Here is a 23,032-nt window from a genome sequence, read left to right as displayed (position 1 = left end):
TGGAATGACAACAGAAAGCTTCCAACAAAAACAATGCTTATCAGAGGAAGCAGATGAATTACGGCTTCAGCAGATGTCATACAGGCATTGTGGTGACATGGGATCATTCCTTACTATTACACACACTTTTCATCTCCTTAACTTACTTGTATGTGAAGTGACAAGCTTCCCAGGGCTCGAGTGCCTGCTGAACCACGGGGATATGATCTGCTCATAGGTGGGCTGCCTCTACAAGCTGCCTAAGTGGGAGCAGCCCTTCCTGCACTGCACTTAGGTCTTGGTTCAGATAGAAGCCTTTGGGCATTCCTTTTTTTTCCATGCCTTAATTTTCACATGCACAGGGCCTCCACTGAAGGGCATCTCCCTTTGTGGAGGTCTCAAATAGCAAAGCTTTAGCAGGAGTTAACGTATGGATGGATGATGCAGGGATGGATGGATAGAAGGATGGATTGAGTAGGTGTGGGGTTTTACTCTGAAGTAGAAGAATATTCTCTTGTGCCATGGAGAAAGGAGCTATGCTAGCAGCACTGTTTTACATGAGAGGTTGAAAATAAAGAAGAGCACCCTCCTTTACAGAGGGAACCTTCCCTTTCTACCTCTATACCTTTTGATACTCAGGCAGGCACAATATCTCAGACAGGCTTCAGTTTGACAACAAAAGCACTGGGAAATCACAGACAGCTAGAAATGAAATATCTCCCCAGCCTAAGTAGGCCTGTCAGCCCTGTGTACCTTTAATCAGCATAACCTTCCTCATCAGTAATCTGCACACCTGATCATTGCCAGGCTCCACCAGGTACGTGCTGACAGCGTGGATGCTGGGCACTCTGTGATACAACCAGTCCAGAGCAGTGAGGGCCATTTGCAGAACACTTCCTAGTGCACACACATGCTGGTAGGCTTTGCTGAATGCATGAGAAACTCCCTGTGAAGGCAGAACACTCCAAATGAGCCAGGCAGTTCTACGTGAGTTAGGAAAGGAAACAATTAGGATCATCCAACAACACGAAGCCAAGCGGTTGTAATAATCACTTTAACGGCAGCTTGCAAAGGTGAAAAGCAACTGTGAAATGTGTGTTATTAAAGCAGGCCCTGAGATTCCATGGCACCCAGGTCACAGCCAAGCGCTGTGATTGCTCTCTGTGGTGATGCACAGCCAAACCCGCTGATAACGTTGGCTTGCTGCGCTCCCTGCTGCCCGCATGATGCATCCACAGCCAGGCAGATTCCAAAGAGCAACACTGCATCACAAGGAAACCCAGCCTGCTGGTGCTTGTGATTGATCTACCGTGCAAAAAGTTTTCGTGTTGGGTTTTTGGGCCACCTTGTAGAAACGAACACAGATCTGAGATTCAGTGCTTTGGTAAATAAAGCTGCTCTCTGGGCTTTGCACAAGTAACTTAATAGTCAGGTCTGCAGGAGAAGCTTAAATAAATGACTGATTAGATGGTATCTGATCATCAGTTACAAAGAAGATGTCAATCAGCACGATGCTGGTAAGGTGTTCTGTCACACACAGTTTTATCACATACAATGAAGAGGAGCCCACTGTTTGGTTTCTTTTTTCTGAGTTGTACCATCTTGCATCTCAGAGCAAACCTGAAAAATTCAGTGTTCTTGCCCATTTCTTTTTGTAGTACAGACTCACAAACGGCCTTCTGGTGGTGCCCACCTGGTAGAAGCTGATCTCATGGGTCAGGAAGATGGTTTTCTCGTTCTGGTCTCGAAGAGTATCAAGTCCCAGAATGCCAAAGACTCTCCAGTGAGCATCCTGCAATGGCAGCACCAGGAATGAGCCTCTCCTCTGCTCGGCTGGGCGGTCCTGGTTCCAGAAGTGGATATTTCCATGGAGCTGAACTCTTGGGACATGGATTGGCTTTTCCTCTTCAACAGCTGCAAAGCTGAAAAATAAACATGCGGGCAGGTTTGTGATGAGCTTCCATTTACCACTCACATCCTAGAATCACTGGGAATAAATAAGGCACTTTTTGTCCCTAAGACAATGTAAAAGCACCAACTAATGAATGTAATGAAGAGGAATTCAGAAGGGAGCAGCTGTTATGTTTTATAGATCAGAAGAAGCAGTATTGAAATGCGTTTAGCGTATGGAAATAAGACATACAGAGGCAGGAAAGCTGTTTGTACTTTAAACATTAAGGAAGGAAAGCATTGCTCTCAAAAACTATCCAAGTGGATGTAAACTGTTGTAAGGACATTAATTTCCAGTGTAGGCCCAGTGTAACGGACTTTGCTAAAGGATGAGACTTGTGAGGCCGTGAGCTAATCACCCAAGGGAAGGAGTGGAATCCCAAACAGAGCAGTTCTGAGCAGACCATGCAAAGCATTAGGGCATGTGTGTGATAATGAAGAATCCCACAGTGGTCCCTGAGGGACGTTCCTCTCCGGAGCAGCCGATCAACCTCTGTTTTCAGAGCACCTCCAGGCACTGCTGGGTACCCCTGCATTGCAGGCACTTTTCAAATAAAGGAAACTATTGGTGGCTTTTCTTACCTTACTCCTTTCATGTCTCTGTAGAGTGTCTGGTTTAGAACATACGGAGCATCATCTGTGGTGCATGTCACATAGCGCAGGAGCGTCTGTCCCCGCTCTGGTGAGAGCTGGTTTTCTTCCAAAAGGGCAATATATGCACTGATCTTCTTGTTATCCCCGTGGGCTTCTGCATCCTAGCAACCAAATGTTTCCTGTTACATTATGTACATTAGCCATTGGCCATTACGCTTATTTCATGTACTTATCACTTGTCTCATTTGTGCTGACACGCTGTTCTGGGTCACTGATTTTGTATGTCACGCACGATGTGTGCGCTGTGATGGAGGCTGACTGGTGTGCTCTGTTACAAGCAAAACCACTTTGGGTGCTGACTGCCAGAGAGAACAGCTTTCTTTTTTCCTGTCGTTGAAACAACCAGCTAACTACACCCAGGGCCTAAGCAGAACTGTGAATTTCATCTGCAATAGGAGATTCTTCCATCGTGGATCTCACCTGGGACTGTGCAAAACCATTGACTCTCCTGGACACCATCGCTGAGCAGGAAGCACAGGGACGGCATCCTCAGCCCCTGTAAGCTGTGAGCTGCCCTCGAAGCATCGGGGTTGGAAGTTGGTTTCACAACACTGACACAACAAACTGCCATTCCCAGGGACCAATACCTTGAGGAGGGCCTTGAGCACGGCGTCGTACACCGGGTCCATGCGTGCTCCGCTGCTCTCAGCTGCCTGCTGGATGTTGTGCAGCCACCTCCTCCTCGCCAAGCTTTGCAAGCACTCCATGTGACTTCGTTCCACTCTCGTGGTCAAAAATTCCACAATGTTATCAATAACTTCATCTTCATCCCCAGTGAGCTCAGAAGCCACCAACTCAAGGAAAGCCTGGAATGCCTTTGGGGATAGCTTCCCCACTCTGCCAAGCTGAGGGTAACGTGAGCAAAAGTGGTTTTTTGCTGTTAGGAGAAACAGAAAACAAGACAGGGACAACCTATTTGAATAGTATTTTTTTGCTTTTTTCTGTGCAAAGCACAAATTATGCCCTAGATTGGCTTTGGGACAGCCCAGCCTGTCACTCAGGGCTTCTTCCAGCTACCTCCTAAAGAAAGTTGTCATCGTGAGAGGTTCAAGATGGGTTGCACCTTTTCCACTAGATGCCTTCATTCTCACCTACCGAGAAAGAAACCTGCACAGCACTACTCCTTGTGCACCTCTACAGGATGCCTAAGAAATAAAGATCAATGGGAAATAGGAAAAATCAGAGGTGTTGCTCATCAGAACCGAGTTCTATGGGCACTTGAGGGGCTGGTGGGACTGGGCTGCATGTAGGCACAAAAAAACTGCTCACCTCTCCTATTGTAAATGTGAAGGCCAGAGTTTATGGATGATTTCACAGATCACTCCCACACCTGGATGTTCCATTCAGCCATTATGACTTTCCTTTGAGGCCTCCCAAAGTCACTTTTAATTATCCTCCTTTAGGTGCCTTTGATGAATTATTGAAATAACAGTTGTATTGTGCTAGCTCTTATAAATGAAGATCAAAGCAAATGAAAGCTCCATTGAAGTCGTACAGAGGGTGGGACAACGGCTGCTCTGGAATCACCTGCACTGCAGCAGCAGATGTGGTGCAAAAGGAACAAATTGTGTGGGTTGGGAGGAATACATTATGGTGGAAAACGCCTCAACAGTGAAGAGCTGCTGCCTATTTTGGGTCAGATATCAGGAACAACTCCTCCAAAAGAGCAGTGATGCAGTGTCACAGGCTGCACAGGGAGAACTGGGGCCGTTGGTGCATTTCTCAGTGCTGTGAGCTGCAGTGGCACGCACTAACTGCCCTCAGTCATGCCACAGCTGCCTGCCAATGCTTTCTTAACCTGCCCATGATCTAAAGAAGATATAGGCTTTTTTTTTTTCTTTTTTCCATGTGATTTCTGATTTACTGACAGAAATAGGATGGAGAATTCAGCAACGGTGTAAAAGTGTTTGGATTTTGACCTCCACTTTCTCCTCCATGACAAGAGATGAAGAAACACACGTGAAGCTGATCAGCTCTTCCTCTACTGAAGCACAGCACACTTAATTGTTTCCCCATTCCATCTGTAAGGTTACACTTTTCACTGACAAGGAAAATCAGATCGTTCCACCCACTTTCATCCATGAAACTGCAACGTCTGTGAGCCCCTCCTCCAAACCAGTTTGCTCCATGATGCCTTCAGGAGGTGATGTCAGAGCTGCTGCAAACGGCTTTCTGTTGCTTCTAGGCGGTCTTGATTTTGCTATAATATCTTTCTATTTGTCCCTTTAGTTTATAAGGCTTTTGTGGAGGGGACTCTGTCCCTTTGTGCTCCTATAAGCATGTTCTGGCATGCTGCAAATGCAGAAGAGCTGTGCAGCACCATTTCCTTCTGTGGCTGTGCAGCCTGGGGGTAATTAACAGCAGGACGGTGTGCTGCCCATCCCACCAGCTGCTGGAATCAGCAAAAGAATAGAGAGATTTTGCTGCCTGCCAAAATGAGCCCTTTTCAATAGCATGTGGTGGAGCGAGCAACACGCAGACGTGCGTGGAGATGAATAAACCTGTCCACTCCACGCAGGCACACACACAGACATGTCCTTGATTGCTAATCTGGTATTTCAGTGATGCCCACGTATGAAGCTGCTGGACAGACCTGGGTGAACCTGCTGCACTTCTGGCTGCCCCAGGCCTCTGTCAAGGACCGACATTACTGGACTAATAGTGAAGTGAGACTTGGAGTTACTGTCGCATTCATGAGAACTGAGCAAGAGTATGGATTACTGAACACCACAGGAGCCCTGTATGGACTCTGGAGTAAAACATATCTATCAAAAACAGCAGGATAACACAGGCTAGACTAAAAGAATGAAGCCTGTCCTCAGGCTTTAGGGTTTTTGTTGCTCGGTTGGTTTGTTTTCACTGCTGTCTCCGGAACATACACTCCATATTACAGCCAACCATACACTCCATATTACTGCCAATACCATTTTTCAACCCATCACAGTGCTGTGACAGCTCTGGGCTACCTCTCTGATTAAGAACCACTCTCCCTGGAGAGTCCTGCAGAGGAGGGGATGGAGCTGTGCATTAACAAGCAGGTCAGGATAACAGTTCCTTTCCATTTTACACATCAGGCCTTATGTGCTTATGACTGCTTGCAAAACCAAAACATTCCAGGTGCTTGCCAATGAATTCATTAGCACCGTCCTTGAATGCTTTAAGGCCTATTGTGTTGACATTGTATGACTCCTCTCAGAGCACAGCTGTTTCCTTACCTTTCCTCACAGCTTCTTTTTCCATTCCTTCCTTGAATGTATTCATAGCAGCCTCCACCTCTTTCATCTCCAGAAACCCAGATGCATTGATGTCCCACTTCTCAAAAAGTGCCTCCAGAAGCCGTTCCCGTCGGGTCAAACGAGAGATGAGATGTGCCTACAACAGAGAAAGAGCTCCTGTTTGGTGCTTCCTCAACAGAGATGCTTAACATCTGCACAGATATGGGAGCTGCAGCAGTGGGTTGATCACACAGCCCCTATGGACCAGGGCAGAACTGTGAGCAGACAGCTCAGAGATGAATCATTAAACCCGGGAGATATTTGGAAGCACTAAATGGAGCAGACAGCTCAATGCTACCTGGCAGAATCAGAACTGCAGAGGGGCATTTCCTAGGGATAAGAGATGAGACCAACTCAGGCAAGTGGGAATTTCCCAGAGCACAAACATCTCCATGGCAAGAACTAAGCAGAGCCTTGCCAGCAGGACCCAAAGGTTTGACGGTGTGTGTTTCCATGCTGTTTGCCTGGTTTTGCCCTGAAGTGTGTGGGCTCCAAGAAATGCAGATGCAGTTTCTCCTTTGGTGCCAGCCTTGGTGCAGTGTGTGGTGATAAATGGCACTGAGCGGCACTGTGTCTAAGGCTGAAATACCAGCAGTGTGCTGTGCTCCATGTGAGGACAGCGGAGCCGTCAGATCCAATATCTCATCCAAATTAGGTCAGCAGCACAGAGGGAAACCAGAGAGATTTCTGAGGAAGGCACAGCTAGAGAAAAGGCTGTGAACAGGCCCACGGGAAATACAGGGACTTATATGTATGTACATGATGCTGAGTATGAGAATGCTGCTGGCAGGAGGTATATTTTTCCAACACTTTGCAAAAGCCCCTTGTAACTTAAACACAGAGAAATGCCCACATTCTCAAATACCTGTGCACATACAGCAAAAGCAGCGTGGTGGAGGGGTGCCTCAAAGCCCTCACCAGAACACCCATAACTTCATGTGTGCATGCCAGAGCAGCAGGTCACACATCAGGTTCTTGACTGCCATGAACATGACTAAGCAGAACAGAATGTTTTGAGCTCGTCACCATCAACCTGCTGTCTCACTGGGTCCAGAACAGATAACCTCCTACAGGATGAGTGTGTCCTCTCTGCTAGAGCTCAGGGCTGAGGATGGGGAAACAACAGGGCAGAAGAAATACAGAACACAGGGCTGGAAGAGAATAGCTCTGCCAGCACAAGATTAAAAGATGTGCCGTTGTCTCCAGGCATCGCTTAGTTTTGTTTGTGGACACGTGATCAGCAAAGCTTATAAATATTTACCTTTCCTAGTTGTTTCACTTTTTCCTCTTCGGTCTGTTTGTATTCTTCTTTGATGAACCCAACGAGCCCCTTGACGGCAGGCAGAGCGATGCCTTCCCCGAGGAATGTCTCCATCAGCTGAACAAAGCGCGGCAGGTTGAGGCAGCTTCCATCAAAGGGGCTCCCAGCACATGGAGCACTGCGACTCCGAATGTCTGCCACGGTGTGGTGGAGGTCTGAAAGGCAGTGAGCGCCGTGTGTCACAGCAAGCTGCCTGCTGTGCTGCACCAACTGCAAAGCAGCAGCACCCCTGAGCCCTGTGCTTCCCAGCCGTGTGGGCTGAGTGCAGGCTGAGTCTGCGTTGATGGAAGGCCTTGATCTGTTTGCACTTTATGCATTCAGATTCTTTGATTTTTGCTCCAGTCTATCGTGCAATTAAAGCAAAGCACTGAATATGGGTTAACTGAATGAGAGACCCACCTTGTGAGACTAAGACTGTGCTGCTCTCCCTCCCTGCAGTCAGCTTTCAGCAGTTGGTGTTTGTGTTCTTGCTCACAGCACACCCACAGACCCTGCCAGTCACCGTGTGCCCAGTGAAAGCACAGCTTTGTGGCCAAATACCTGGAAATCTGTGCTCACAGCCCCAGTCCTCTGGAATTTTCTCTCCATGGCTTCCGTGCCTGAAGCTTAGATCGCAGGTGAGAAGATCACCTGATAAAAGACAAAATACAGCCTGTAAGGACATAAGATTAATAAAAAGTCCTAAGATACAGCTTTTGTGAGAGCTGTTACACGCACACATATTGTGTAGGTGAGGAGATCTGACATGAGCAGTACCTGGCCGTGGCTCCTCATGCTCCTGGCTGTCTGCAGCAGTAGAACCCGGTCCATCTGAGAGGGCTGGGCCTGCAGTGTTAAAAACAAATCATCTGTGAACCAGAGTGCACAGCATGAGCTCCTGGCAATGAAACCCTGATGGAAAACATCACACGGAGCAGATAGCAAAGGCTTGGCTGGTCAGAAATCACTCACATGCATGTGCTCTTGTAGTTGATCCAATAAAAATGTGTACATTGAAGGTTAAGGTCTGCCAGAACGAAGGAGAAGCCTTTACCTTCACCTGGCTCTTGCAGACAGTCCTCGTCCTGCAGTGCTGTCCCTGAGCTTGCCTGCTGTTCAGACCGGTTGCTGTGCTGCCTTGTGAAACCCTCTTTTCTTGCAGGAGGTTCCTCTATGGCCTCTGCAGCGTCCTGTTTGGAAGCAATGACATCAGTGTCTGCCACAGCTTTGTCTTTTGACATCTTGTTCACAGCTTCAGGCGCATCTTCAGACTGTTTTGGTCCCCTGCCTGTTTGTCAGATTCAGTTTCACCTCTGCTGAGACAGTTCTGAGCAGAAGCTGCCCTGGGGAAGCTCCCTCCCTCCTGCCCCTGCAGACTCACTGTGCCTCTCACTGTGTATTCTACCTCCATCCAAATCACCAGGTTCAAAATCAGTGTTTCTCACCTCCCTTCCTCACCTCAGCACCACCTGATTCTGCTGCTTGGTTTTCTTCCTTAGGAATTCCTCCGGTCTCTGTTTCACTCACATCCATTTGTTCCATCATTCCATCACTTCCCTGCCTGTTTTCACCTGCAGGTTCACGTACTAAAACTTCTCTCTCAGAAATCTCTGGTTGAGACAAAACCAAACCTTCTCTGGGTTCCTCATAATCTTCCTGGTCCTCAAGGTCTCCCCACAGATCCTCCAGTCTGACCTCTTGCAGTTCAACTATCGGCCCTAATGCAGAAACAACATGGATAAGTTGATGGCTTGCACTGGTTTTGTTCTCTAGGATTGCACAAGAAAACAAAAACTCAACTAAACCAAAATAAATGGCATTCCCTCACACTATAATGTCAAAGAGAGAAAATATTTTCTGCAGACATCATCCTAGAATAGCCAAACTTAAGCATAATCTGCAGAGAACTGCTCCTTACTGCCTCTTGCTCCATGTTTCTTTTGCAATATGTTTTTGTAACTCTCCATGCAAAAAGGAAGGCTGCAGTTTGCCTTTGATCCCAGCAGTTAACTGATGTCCAATATCTTTAAATCCCTTACTTTCACATAGGTGACTTTCTGTGGTTTTTCTTTATTCTTCTAAATTCCCAGAGAAGTTTTTGTGTAAACAGACCATTAACTTCCAATAATCCCCAGTAAGAAAGAATTTGTTCAGGAGAAGCACTGCAGAATGGCAGATGAAGGAGAGGTTTGTGATGCTGCAGTATTTGTGAGCGTTGCATCACGGTTTGCAAAACGTCTGCCAATGATGGTGTCCAGCTCACACTGCCCATTTAGGTCCATTTCCAACCATGCTTATAAATGGATATTAACAAGACAAATTCATGCTGTGTAACTGAAACACCCCACATACACTCTTTGGGGTCGCGGAATCTCCTCCTGGCACACACAGAGCTTCTCTCATAGAACTGCTCCAGAAGGCCAAGTATCTGGGGTCTATCCAAGACACCAACCTAGACAGAGAGATGACAGTTACTGTACTGCTTTCTTTCTCTGGTTCTCGGGACACGTGTGGACATTGGAGCATTAAAAGGCATCACATAAGAACTGTGTATGACAGAACATTATCCATGAGCAGAACATGGGAACGTGTTTCACAGAAGTCAGTTTATTTTACAAGGACAAAAACTCCTTCTTTGGGCTTATCTGGAACTTGTAACAGAGTGCTGTGCAAGCACATCCTATGACAGCTGATGCTTTCAGGATAGGAATGGATTTCCTGAGAGCACCATGGAAGGACTGCCACTGTGCTGCATGGCACTGAGGTTTGGTTTTGTGCCCCACTGCTTCCTTTGCAGCATCATCTGTCCTGAGAAGATCACGAGCCCCCAGATCTGACAACCACCCAAACTTCCTTCAGATATTCATGCAGAGTTGAGCACAGGGGTGGGAGAGGTGAATGCAGAGGAAAACCCAGAGTTCATTAAGTTCTTGCAGCTAAAAGGGAGTGTGTGCAATCAGACCAAGAAAAGGCAAAGGAATGGGCCACTTCTAGCGGGGAAACTGAGTTTAAAAAGTAAAGCAGATGATTGCAAGGCCTCCACGTTACAGTGAATTCCTGTTGTCATTATTTCCGCCCTGCCACCTTTGTAATCTTCCTGCCATTAGTGAGCTACAGTAGTTAATTAGCTAACAGATTTGCTCCCGTTTATTTGTGGCAGGTAGCTTTGCTTTCAAATTATTGATTTCCTTTTCACATTTTGCACTTAGAGGAGAAAGGGCAGGACTCGCTGACTTGTGATTCTGTCTTGCAATTGAATGGATCATATTGAATTCTGCACCCATTTAGTAGGGACACATCTATTTAATAGGGAATGGCCTCACGTTGTACCAGGGGAGGTTCAGGTTGGATATTAGGGGAAATTTCTTCTCCAAAGAGTGGTGCTGCAGTGGCACAGCTGCACAGGAAGGGGGGATCCCCATCCCTGGAGGTGTCCCAGAGCTGTGGGATGTGGCACTGAGGGCCGTGGTCTGTGGGCATGGTGAGGATGGACACAGGGATCTGAGAGATCTTTTCCAACCGGAACGACTCTGTGATCCTGTGATTCTATACACAAACACAAAAATACGTGGATGTTATCAGATGACTCTGTAATATTTGGATTCTACATTCAGTGTTTCCATTGTACACAATTTGCTCTTCACATTTCTTCAGCTGTCACTTATCACAGTCGTCTGGAAGCTGCCTTGAAGCTGGCAGCGCTAATGCAAAGCTTCATTTTATAGAAGATGTAAACCAATGAATAAAGCCTTATTAAAAAGAGCCCAAAGAACGATTGCTGCATCCCAACCCCTTGCACTGACTTGCTTATCAGCAGGACAGGTACAGAGCCCATATAAATAACAGCGGGCCATCTGTGTTTGTACAACTGCCCAAAGCTCGGCTTTGCTTTCAGTGCCAACTGTGGGGAGCGGAGAGTGTGCTGACCTCCTTTCCTCGTCACCTCGATGCTGGCAGGTGATGACCTCTGGTTGTTTTCAGCTCAGCTCTCTGATCCACGTGTAATTCCTTTACTGATGCAGACAAAAGCAGACTTGCCATTTAATGAGCGACAGGTCGGTGTCTGACTGCCTGATTGCTCTTCTGGAAACACGAGGTGTGTCTCCTCAGCCCCACCATGAGCTTGGTGGTGAGCAAGGTGGGGATGGGCGCTTGGAAAGGTAATGAGAGGGCAGACTTTGTTGTACTTTGGGGGCGTTCAGCTGGTGACTCATCCATGTTGTGGTGCTGCCTTGGGGAGGTCCTGCCTTGCTGCACAGCTCAGGCAGTTCACACTGAGCTGCCATCCTTCCGCATGCGTGCATCCGAAATCATCATCACAAGCATGTGGGTGCCTTCTAATCTGAGTGTAAGTTAAACACTGCTTTCTCAGCCCTAATTGCAGCTCCCTGATGGCCAGCCATGCTCGCCATGCAGACTGGAATAGCTGCCTGCTGCTGAATGAATGGCAATCAGGAGCTGAAACAACTGCTCTGCTGTGCTTTGCAGAGTGGGTGCTACAGGTGATGGGGCACACTGAGAATGGTGCATGTCCATGGGTCAGTGTGCATCGTTTATCTCCTCTGTGGGTGGATGTGGTGATTACTGCCAAGAAGTAACAGGAAGAAAGCCACACTAAAACATGAAAGGGGAAAAAGGGAACCTTTCAGAATGCATGTTGGTGATGGGACTCAGTTTTATACATTGCTCTGCCCAGGAGAATCCATCACAGCTCAGCTACTGATAGAGCAATAGGAAAATGAAATGTCTTCTGACTGAGTAATGGACACATTTCTTTCCTCATCCTGAAATAGCAGCTTGCTGCCATTCTCTAAAACACAGCATTGGTGTCAAAATGTGCTCTGTGATTCTGTTCTCTTGGAGCTAATGACATTTTCAGCACGACATCATAGAGCACATTCGTCCATTCTGGGCAGGACAGCTGTAAGGATTATTAGAGGAGTGCTGAATGGAATATGCCATATATGTAGAGAACTGCAGAACAATGGCAACTGTTTGCTGTGCAGTGGCCAAAGTTTTTGGAGGAACGAACCACAACAAGGCAGCGACCCAGAGAAATACCAAAGTGGAAGCAGTGAAATCAGGTTGGGAGCTGCTTTGCTTACCTGTCCACGATCACAATGTAGGAAGAGATCAGTAAACATCTGCCTGCATGTATCACGCCTGATGGATTCTTGGAAGTCAGCAGCACACTGACTGAGATGCTTCAGGACCCCTTGGAATGCATCATTTGGAAAGTTCTCCGTGTAGGAATGGACACACTATGGAGAGAAAGCAGTAGTGTAAGCCATTGGCATCCCCCAAGCATTTTCACCATTAGTTCAGCTCTTCAGAATCGGTCACTTGGAATGAAAAGTGCAGGGCTTTGTAAGCAGATCAGCCTGCCAATGTGATGCAGACTCAGTGCATGGGCACTGCACCGCTCGCTTTGCTCTTCCTTGCAGAAGCAGCACTGTTCTCCCAACAAGCCCAACGTGCTGCTGTGTGAGGTCCTGGTCCAGGGATTAGCAACCACATCAGAATCCCTCCTGTGGAGCATCAGTGCCTCAGATAGGACACCTCAGGAGGCAGCAGACACGTTCTCTGAGCTTTCTGCAACATTTAGTGCTCTTGACTCCGCTCCCAACAAGGCAAGCTGAGCCACTCATTTTTGCAGATCTGACATTCACTGAGGTCTCTAATGCCACAACTGACCACTGCCCATCCTTGCAGTGTTTAGAGGAGCGCTCTGGGCACAGTAAGAAAAGGAAAGAACTTCTTGCATATGAGCCTGCTGCCATCCCAGCCCTCTGACACAGGGAGTACTGCCGACTTGAGATTTATTTTGAGCTCCAGCCTTGGAGACATTTTAACACTTTGGATTTATAGTCATGTGGTTTTTATGAGCAAAAACAGTATGGTTCTAAAAATGTGGCGTGTGTGACATAAATAATGACAGCCATCAGAGCAAACCACAGCCCCAAACCCTGAGCTGAGTTACTACAGCAGGTTGCTGGGCTGCAGTGGTGGGGAAGGGAAAGAGAAGAATGTGCAGAACACACAATGTTTCTCCTTATCCTGTTTTTAGACCACGGATACTTGATGCAGGTGTCAGAGCACCCTGAGCTTGCTGAAACGCCACACAGGCATCACCAACCTGAAATATTAGCATTTGTAGTATTATTCGTGTTGTACTGCATAACATCCAAATACATGGGAGCAGAGAAAGAGCAGAAGAGCAGCAGCCCACAGCCTGAAGGGCAGCTGGGGGCAAAGAATGGCTCCTGATGCAGTGTGAGCTCTTCCTGCATCTCAGCACAAAAGGAAGGGCACGGGGGGCTGGAGAGGAGGTGATGGAGCTGGGGCTGTGTGCATTGACAGAGCTGCAGCCCGGAGCTCTGTGCCAGCGATCCTATGGGCAGGCAGCTGGGAAGCAGCGTGTTGTTTGGTGTGTCATCCTGCTGACACACACAGAGCCCTGTGTATTAACAGTGCTGTCTGACAGCCCCTCAGAACGTTGCTTAGAAGTGTCTGTCGGGCTGTGGGGGCAGGAGGAACTGTTGTGGAGCTGCAAGCTTTCCTTAGCTGATGTGTGTAAAGCACTCTGGAGGGTGAAATATTGCACATGCGATCAGTGCACATTTGTTCATTAGTAACCAAGAGATTCGGGCACTCCTCAGAAGAAAGCTCACACCTCCTCACTGCTATCCAGCGTGAGGCTGCGCCGTCAATGCGCTATCATCAATAGCAGCGATGTTTTGCTTTTTGTTCCTACTGATCTCAATGGGAACCGAGCAAGCCATGTGCGCTCATGAAGAATAACCTCACCTGTAAAGCCTGATTTGGACCCCATAAAGCCATGTGAGCATTTCCCTCGGTGTCAGAGTGCTGGAAGTTCTGCATGGTGAACTTCACATTTACAGATAAGTAAATCAAGTGCATGAGGTCTGTCCAGAGTTTCTAACAGCCTGTGACCAAAAGCTGCACTGAATTCAAGGAAGAAAAAGTAAAAAAGCCAATTCATGTGAAGTTCCATTAAAAAGCAATGTCTTCCACACATGAAAAGGCCAAAGATGGGCATGGGGAGGGAGCAGCCCTCAGCCTGGGTGATGCAAAGGCAGGTAGTGGCTGAGGACTGGGGACAGCACTGTGCTGAAGACAAGATCTGTGGCTGTGCTGTGTTTCCTGAGGGAAGCCATGCAAACCCATCGCTTGGTTCCATCACGACCGCATGGAAGCAGGAGCACAGGATGTGCTCTGAGGACAGCAGCTGCACAGCCCGGCAGCCTGTGCCTATCGCACGTCTCCCCTCTGGTCTCCTATCTTTCACTGAGTTACAATAACAGGCAGACAGAAAATACTTGAGAGCATTTCTCTGTTGGTTCATTCGGTGCTGCACACCTTCCATTGAGGTTATGCATCCACGCTGCGCTTCCCTAACAGAAAGCAATTCTCTGGGCTCCCATTATCCACAACAGAGCCCTTAATTAAATGCAGTTATTCCGAGGTTACAATTAAAAATATCTCACTTCATGCTTAAAAAAGCCATCAACAAGCTATCATAAAAATGTATCTCTGAGCAAAATGCTGAATGTGTGAATCTCCGGAGAGCAAAGAAAGCACAAAAAATCACATGTGGCTGCTGGAGACTCATCTGCACAGCTTTGTGCCCTGTTTTTAATTACCATAACAGCACCCACCAGCACTGCTGCACTCCAGGCTGTCATCATTTCCATCCCAAACTTCTTCTCCCAAGTTTAATAACCCAGCTGTGAAATGCAGCTCTGTCACAGGGAGAAATGGTGGCTGAAGCCCCGGCCTGGAAAGCTTTGCAATAATTTAGCTGGAACTGATTTGGTTGTTTTCAGATGGATGAAGAGTGGAGTAATGAGGTGACACTTTCAGTGGCTTTGGAAAGTTACAAACACGCTTCTGATGTTTCTCAGTGACAGCTTTTGATTTTACAACTGCCTGTTTGTCAACCTGGTTATCCTTCACACAGCCTTCAGCCATTTGTTACAGCCTGGTTAGGTTTCAGGCCAGTTCAGGGCTGGAAAATAGAGCTTCTCATCACTCGTGAGGGTTTCCTATGGCTTGCGGAGTTTCATCAGAAATAATTATACACTGGGGACTGTATTCATTACCTCAGGCTAATTGGTTATATGGGCACACCACAACTCTCGTGCAGCCATTGCAAAATGTGACTTCAGGAGGGGATCACGGTGCGTGTCCTTGCAGTGCACAGGTGGCAGTGGGACTGGGAGCTCTGCAAAGGGGCTGAGAGGGGTGTTCTGAAGAGCACTGCTGTTAGCATAACTGCCCAGCAGGGCTGAGGAAAGCAAATGGTGCCTCTGATGCTGGCCTGGATGAAAGCGTTGTGACAGCAGAGGATGGGGATGGAACACGAATTGTCCTAATTTCTTAGACCCTCATCAGTTACCAGGGGTGCTGCAGAAAACCAAAGCCCTTCACTCATTCAACTGTCCATGGGGAAACAGTACTGCCTTGTGGTGAACATCACCTTCTGATCAGAAACCCTTCTTTCCATTTCTTACCTCTATGAATTCATCAACGTTCACGTTTTTCCCCCAGGTGTCTGTGATCTCCAGCTTCCTCTCATAGGCTGCAAGCAAAAAATGAAGGGATGTTGGTTCAGGAGGTTTGTGCTTTGCATTGTACACACATCTGTGCATGCAGTATGCTGCATTATCTGCTCGTGTTGGACTACATGCATTTGAGGCTGTCTTACACTGCAGCTGGAAGTGACGAGGATGTGGAGGGCCTGGCTGCAGAGAGGCTATCTAAATCTGGTTCTTAAATATTTCTCTTGCTGGGAATCTGCACTCCCCTATTCAGAACAGTTTGTTTGTATTTATTCTTGACAGATGTTGGTCCAATTTCAACCATTTTAACAGCAGTTACCACCAATTATGTGAGGAAAGGAATCAGTTTTGATTGAACAGACGAAAATGCCCGAACGTTTTGGGGACATCAGTTCTGCTTCACAAGAGTGGAGTGTGAAAATCACAGTGATCTTCCCAAATAGCTCTGCAGGAAACATTTTACCAACGATGATATTCAAAACTATCTGCTGGTGGGCTGCTGAAGGAACTGGGAAGATACCAAACATTTGCACACATTTCTCACTGAGGCTTTTGAGGCCAACACGCTATTTCTGTTGGGATCACTTTCCTGCTTTTTATCCCACAATACATCAGGGGTAACGAGAGCATTTGCCATGGGATGCATTTACCTTTGTTGCTTAACTATAAAGCAAAGCTTAGTGTTCCGTTACTATATATACTGGGAGTGCAATTAAATTAAATACGGAGAAATGAAGCATGGTGTCAGTGAACATAACATGAAGCACCTCTTGTGTCTGCAGAACCAGCACCCAAACAGAAACCTCCTTCTCAGCTCTATGTCCCAGGATCTGTTTGCACTGGAGAACTCTGCACCAGAAGCATTTAGGCTCTGTTTGGCATTCACACCATGCACTGCCCATGGAGGATGATTGCTCAGAGGAGCAGTTCATTAATTAGAAAGGGCTGAGCGGGGTGAGCTTGAGACAGAGGTTACTTCAGCAGCAAACAGAAATACCCTCTGGAAATGCCCTGCTTCAAGCAAAGGCAGATTTGTTATCATTGATGATCATTATGGGCTATCTATGCAAAAGGCTGGCAGCAGGCTGAATGTTGCCACTTCAATATTCCTGGCTCTATCTACCAATCATCATTATTCAGAGAGGTCAAGTGTGAGCCATAAATGGGATAGGAATTATGGAAAACCTTTCTGTGCTGATACAGAGGCCCCTGTGATGGGATTGGGAAAGACAACAGCTAGACAAGATGTGCTCCTTGGTGCGATGTGAAGCAAGTTTCATCCTTAAACCCTAAACAACTGTCAGTCATTAACATAAAACTAAAGACATAAAAAATTTACCTTTTCTTGCGTCTGTGGGAGTAGAAGCACAGACATCCAGAAAAATCTTCAATGCACTCTGAATCTAGAAATCAAGGTAAGAGAGGGCTGCTTCATGCAGACAGCGGCTGGCAAATGCTGAAGTAAACCATGCTGAGTAATCAGCCATGGGGGACAGCTGTATGGGGCAGCCATGCTCCTCACTTCAAATGGGAAGGCCCTGCTAAATGTAGGCTCTGTTTGCATTGCTGTGCATGTAAACACAGGGCAATTTCCTAGAGGGCTCGTGTGACTTGGAAGAAGGATGCTCGTTCCAAGAGATCATGAAGATGAGTTCAAATCTCATCTCTTACAAGCTCTGGTGTCAATCTGTATGAGTCATAGGGCTAGAAAGAAGATGTAATTGGGCCCAGAGGAGAGCAAGGCTGGCTGCCCTGTGCCTGCAGGTGCATCTGGCTCTATCTGCAGGGAAAGCACTGCAGCCTTTCTGCGTTCTCCTGGGGTTTGGTGAGGTGTCAGACACCAACCTGCACCCTGACCCAAGGGACGTCAGGGTCACTACCAAGAACTGCCAACCCTCCACGGCAGAGTGCTTCTCCAGGGCAGACTGCACCATCACCAGCTCGCCCTTCCTCCCACCTGCAACGACCATAGCAGTGTGTTACCAAATATCAAGCCTGGTTACCAGTGCAACTGGTATTCTGCCACTGACATCCGCTCTCCATTCTTTGAACTGAGTTGCCAGCGCTGCTTTTCTCATCTCTTTCTGCTGGCACTTCATTCTGTCTGCCTGCTCTCTTTCCTTACGTTTGGTTTTTGCCTCAGATTTCATCCTGGCCAGCCTGTAGGACATAGGAATATGATTTAGACAATACCATCATACACCAGCTGAAAGAAGAGAGATTAAACCACTCCTGAAGAATAAAAACAAAGGAAATGTGTTAGTGAAATTCTTGTCCTTTCAGTAAAAGCACATTTACGTCCAAAGCATCACTTGAGATTTGGGGCACAACTCTCTCAGTTGATGCAGTTTCAAGAGTGAGTTACTAAATCCTGTGATTTTAAAGAGAGCTCAGCTCAGTGTCAGGCAGTTCCAGCAAATAGGAGATGATGGTGGTGAGGGTGTTCTCACTGCAGAATGAAACATGTTCCCTCATGGAGACAGCCGCCTGACTCCCACACAAGGACGGCTGACTCAGACTGAAGGACTCCCATCCCCGAACAAAATACAGTCTCTGCTTTAAGGTACCCATCCATTTAGATAAGGATTTTCTCCCATCTGTTCTCCCTCATTCTTTGACTCCCAGTCAGGCTGTGGTTAAGGAGAGAAGCCCGAGGAAGGACTGGTAAGCTTCAGAAAGGAATCTGCAGTGAAATCTGCCTGTGTTGAAGGTAGTGCCAAGGCTTCGGAGCTTCTCTGCAGCCAGAATTTCACTCTTCATCTTACTAGTGCTTATGTGAGAGATTTTGAGCCCAAACTGGCATTTCTCTGCTAACACTTTCTTCCTGCTTAGAAAGCCAATGACTCACGTCAGGCGTCTCAGTGCTACATACAATCCTCTGCACTGCTGTGGTTTGAGAATCCTATGCAAATTCCTCAATACAGCCATCACAAATATGTAAATCCTGAGCTACCGAGAATGCAAATCCCATGATACTACAACCAGCTGATATGCAAAGCCTGCGACAGCTCTGGCTGCATAAACCCCCTTGGCAGAGATTGCAGCCCTTGAGCGACGCTTCCTCTGCAGCAGCTCTGAACCTCCCACAGCTACAGAGGATCTGTCTCCAAACGTGCACACAGCGTAACAAGATGAGGTCAAAGGCACGGCATGGGAAGCCAACACTGCAATCTGAATCTCCAGAAAGAAAAGAAAAAAGGAAAGAAAAAAAATGGTTGTGTGTACCACGATAAATCAGTTACAATTTATCTGTAGGCAACAAGGAATGAGGTGACTGCATGGCACTCATCACACCACTTCAGTTGCACTCACATGGGGCGTGCTCCTATGATGTGCACTAGAAATGTAGGGAGACAGAAACTCAGAGAGCTAGGGAGAGATATTTAACATACTATTTTATTCATTACAATACTGGCAGCTTTAATTACCTTCATGTAGAGACGATGCATAAGGCATGTCAACATTTTACTTCCCTAATTCCTGACACCAAAACCCCGAAACCAATTTTCAAGCTCTATGTGCTGTTCATGCAAATAGAAGAGAGCCATTCACACAGGAGTCATTACACACAAACACAGCTATAGGTGATCTGGGAGTGAATGAGTAATTTTGACATCATTCTCAGTCACCAAAGGTTCCTCCACAAACACAGTGTTCACTTCTGTATCTCTATATAAAAAGAGCAATTAAAATGAGGGCATTATCAGACTGCATGACTAAAGCAGTCATGTTAACTGAGTTTGGGAGAACTTTGGGAAAAAATGGCGTGAAAGAGTCCATAGAGCTTTGATACTGACACTGTACCTAAAAACTGCTGTCACTAACCTAGGCTGGCTTGGAAGTAGTTCACACGCCACGTATGTAATTAAGATAGAGTCTAAAGGGGAATTATATACTTGCAAAGGGCGGCATATGGCCCTAGACAGGAAGGACTGCTGTTCTGTTCCCTGTGACATGTTCTGTTTGTTCTGCTCCTCATGTTTACAGCAGGCAGACAGTTGCCGTCTCAGCGCGGCTCATTCTGCCACCCCACACCTTTTGTGGAGCACAGCCCAGCACACCAGCTGTGATCCTGCGGCCTCTCGCACTTGCAGGTCTCTCACCTCTCCGATGCCGTATCTGGGATCTCCCTTTTTAGCTCCTCTGTGACCACATTCAGTCCCCTCAGGTAGGGGCTGGGTTTGGTACAGGTGCCATACTGAGGGTTATGTCTCATCAGATATTCCCCAAGAAAAATGATGGGGTCAAATTTGGCATGCTCCGTGCCTGGGGCCAGCACGTCCTTCCTTTCTATTTCCATTAACAGTTTTTCCACTCCTGGGATCAACGTCGGTAGGAGTTTGTCGGTCAAATAGGTGCGAGCATCCAGAGACCCCTCCTCATTCCTGAACCACTCCTGGCACAGCCCATCGCAGGGCTCTCGCTTGTTTTCCTTTTCTTCTTCTGCCTTTTGTGCACGAATCGCCTTCACCTTCGCCTCCTGCAGACTCAGGGACCTCTGCTGCACCTTTCCATAGAAGCACTCTTTCCACGGCGCGTGATCACTGAGACATGGCAGCTCAGCACAACCCTGGCTTCTCTCCGTTCCTGAGGCAGCCATACACTTATCTCCAGCTTTGGGATGCTTCAGACCTCCAGCTTGGGCCATTTCTTCTGGCTGAGCAGCCGTACACCAACGACTGAGACACAGAACAAAAGAGATATGTTACACGATGCCAAAAGATGCAGCGGTGTCCTAGCAGATGGCACAGTCAGAAAACCTACAGCTTTATTAACCAGCACTCTGCTCCTACGTGCCTTTTCTGTTCTCTTATGCTGCTTTGTACTCTTAAATACGACCCCTTTACTTCAAAGATTAGTGAATGATTTATAAAGATTAATTATGTATCACAACAGCCCTTGGAGACAGAGCAGCTAAATAACCGTTCCTCTTTTATAGGAGAAGAAACTGAGACACAAGAGGGAAGAGATTAATTCCAGTTCACTTGGGGAGTCAGAAACCAAGGGCTGGACGTTGCCCTGAAGTCTCTCCCATTCTAACCAGTGGATTCCCCCTTAATGGCAACTTCTGCAGCTTTTTTCTTCTGGATGTTTTGAGAAAGGGAACCCAGAGCGCAATGAGGCTCTTCACAAGCACTTCAGCTTGTAGCTGTTTTGTAAAAGGCAGATCTATTTACATTATCTAATGTATCTACATTACAGTATCTACAGCATCTAATACAGTATCTAATGTATCTACATTAGGCATTTTTTGTCACAGTTTCCCAACTCCATCACTTTTTTCTCAGACCATTAATGCTGCGAAATACCAGGAAGGAACTGAGCTGCTCACGGGGCACAGTTTGGAAACGACTGCTGTGTGTCTCCAAACACAACGGGCTGCATCTGCAGCAGGGCTCACACAAACGGAATGGAGCACGGTGGGGCCTCCCCACACGATTTACAGCATGAAAAACCACCAGCAAAACAAAAAGCAACCAGCCACCTCAGTGTTCAGCAACAGCAAGGGCAGGGTGACACTGACAGACAGCCAAACTGACACTGACAGACAGCCAAACTGACGCCCTTCCAAACTAAAGATGAAACCCTGCTCTGAACTTGCTGCCACAATATTCCTTTTTCACAGAGGCCTTTCAGTATCCATAAAAATACCACTGCTTTTGCTCAGTTTTGCTCTATGTATTTAAGCATTTGTAGCTGTTTTCTGAAGAGCGTTCAACCTTCCAGGAAACGCATAAATGTGATCTACAGCCCTCCTGGCACCCAAACATAATTGCTAACAGTTTGACCTCCTGGCTCATAACCACCATCTGAAGCCAAATATTGCTGGGGTAGGTAGGATGCTTTACAGCATTACATTTCTATGTCTGGTTCTAGATGAGCTCGTTGGCATCTCTTGGTAATTTGTTTGCAATGCTGATTACCTGCTGGGGAGTGGGATGGATTTATGGTTGGGCTGCCTGCCTGATACACAGTGCTGGGAGAATGGCAGCTGTTTTTTGCCACCAAAGGGCACCGAGTGTAGAGGGAGTGCAGATTTATAAGGGCAGCAAAGGAAACCTGTCAACCCTGTCAAATCATTCCTGGCTTAGGTGGGTTTCTCTCAATGAGCTGTGAAACCAGACTCCTCCTGCTTCAAAGCAGGGTGTTAACCAAATGTTCTGCTCGCATTCCAAATCCACTGGTTTTGTCGTGCCAAAATAAACTGTTCTTGCAGTTCTTTTTTGACATCATTTACGAAACTGCTCCTCAGATTCTGCACAGTGTTATAACAGCAAATGCGCCCTGCTGTAGGGGGTGCCTCGTTCTCAGCGATGACAAATGTATTCCCTACATTGCCCTCAACTATTTGTTAGGATGATTCTGTGGGTTAGTAAATGTTTATGAAGTGCCTCCGCGTCTCTGAACAACAGAAGAACCGAAGTGCAGCTGTTTTTTCTCAGTCCCACAGCATTGGCATAACCCCAAGAGAGGAACAGGGCACACGGGGCCACGCTGATGGCTGTAGGGCAGAGCAGACAAATCAAGCAGTGAAGGGATGGAAGAGCGCACGCACAGCATGGACTTCAAAATCAATGACAGAAGGGTGCCAGGATCAACCCCTAAAACTTGGAGCTGCTCAGTGATTACAGAGATAAACTCCTGCTTGTGGAAGGAGTTATCAGCTGATAAACAACGCTGATTCACATCAGTTACATTTGCATTGAGAATTTGGCCCATCAGACACACAGCTCTCAAATGCTGTGATGTTTCTAAGTGGAGGCTTGACAGTCCAAATAATGTAAGAACAGCACAGGTTTAGGAACACATGGGACATTTGAAATGTGATATAAAGTTTCCTGCAAGCCTTTGTTCAAGCTGAAGGCAAGACAAGCGTTTCATTATTTAGTAGGATGCCACTTCCCAGCTCCTTGGCTGGGAGAGAAGTGTTCCTGCTGCAAACCCTGCAGGTACAAAACGATGACCTCCATCTTCTGTGCAAAACCCAAACCTGCTCATAAATCAGGCGTTTATGGCTCTGCTGTTCCTCTGCGAGGGCATTCTGGGCAGTGGGATACCAGGCAGGCCAGGAAGGGCTGAAGTTTGTGCAGGTAAATATTTTGGAGATGTTTGGGTTACAGAAGCCCTTTCAAAATCAGTCCAATCTCTGATGCTCAGCAATAGCTTTGCCTTTTGCTAAAGTGCTCCATGCACTCACCCATCACAAGGAGCCCAACACCCTCTTACCCTTTTCATATCTGATCATGAAACAAAGGCTTTCTTTTTCTCTTTTCTTTTCTGAAGCTCTGCAG

At 47.1% G+C, this 23,032-nt stretch overlaps 1 protein-coding gene across 1 annotated transcript in view; it reads right to left on the bottom strand.

The window, feature by feature from the left end:
• The window catches only part of EFCAB5 (EF-hand calcium binding domain 5), a 29,403-nt gene that overhangs the window by 4,500 nt on the left and 1,871 nt on the right, over positions 1-23,032 (bottom strand). Inside the window, exons 3-16 of the mRNA XM_042879805.1 lie at positions 19,844-20,419; positions 17,744-17,900; positions 17,080-17,143; positions 15,693-15,760; positions 12,264-12,419; positions 9,511-9,610; positions 8,617-8,876; positions 8,213-8,348; positions 7,120-7,334; positions 5,799-5,955; positions 3,171-3,460; positions 2,512-2,684; positions 1,673-1,901; positions 771-925 (exon numbers count right to left, since the gene is read on the bottom strand). Coding sequence (XP_042735739.1) covers positions 771-925; positions 1,673-1,901; positions 2,512-2,684; positions 3,171-3,460; positions 5,799-5,955; positions 7,120-7,334; positions 8,213-8,348; positions 8,617-8,876; positions 9,511-9,610; positions 12,264-12,419; positions 15,693-15,760; positions 17,080-17,143; positions 17,744-17,900; positions 19,844-20,388 — 2,705 coding nt within the window. The 5' untranslated portion in view covers positions 20,389-20,419. The remainder of the gene's footprint in view (positions 1-770; positions 926-1,672; positions 1,902-2,511; positions 2,685-3,170; positions 3,461-5,798; positions 5,956-7,119; positions 7,335-8,212; positions 8,349-8,616; positions 8,877-9,510; positions 9,611-12,263; positions 12,420-15,692; positions 15,761-17,079; positions 17,144-17,743; positions 17,901-19,843; positions 20,420-23,032) is intronic.

The sequence above is a fragment of the Lagopus leucura genome, unplaced genomic scaffold, assembly GCF_019238085.1.
Source record: "Lagopus leucura isolate 7727_CA_CO unplaced genomic scaffold, USGS_WTPT01 Super-Scaffold_100024, whole genome shotgun sequence".
Classification (NCBI taxonomy): Eukaryota; Metazoa; Chordata; class Aves; order Galliformes; family Phasianidae; genus Lagopus; species Lagopus leucura.
This window is presented reverse-complemented; position numbering and strand designations above follow the sequence as displayed.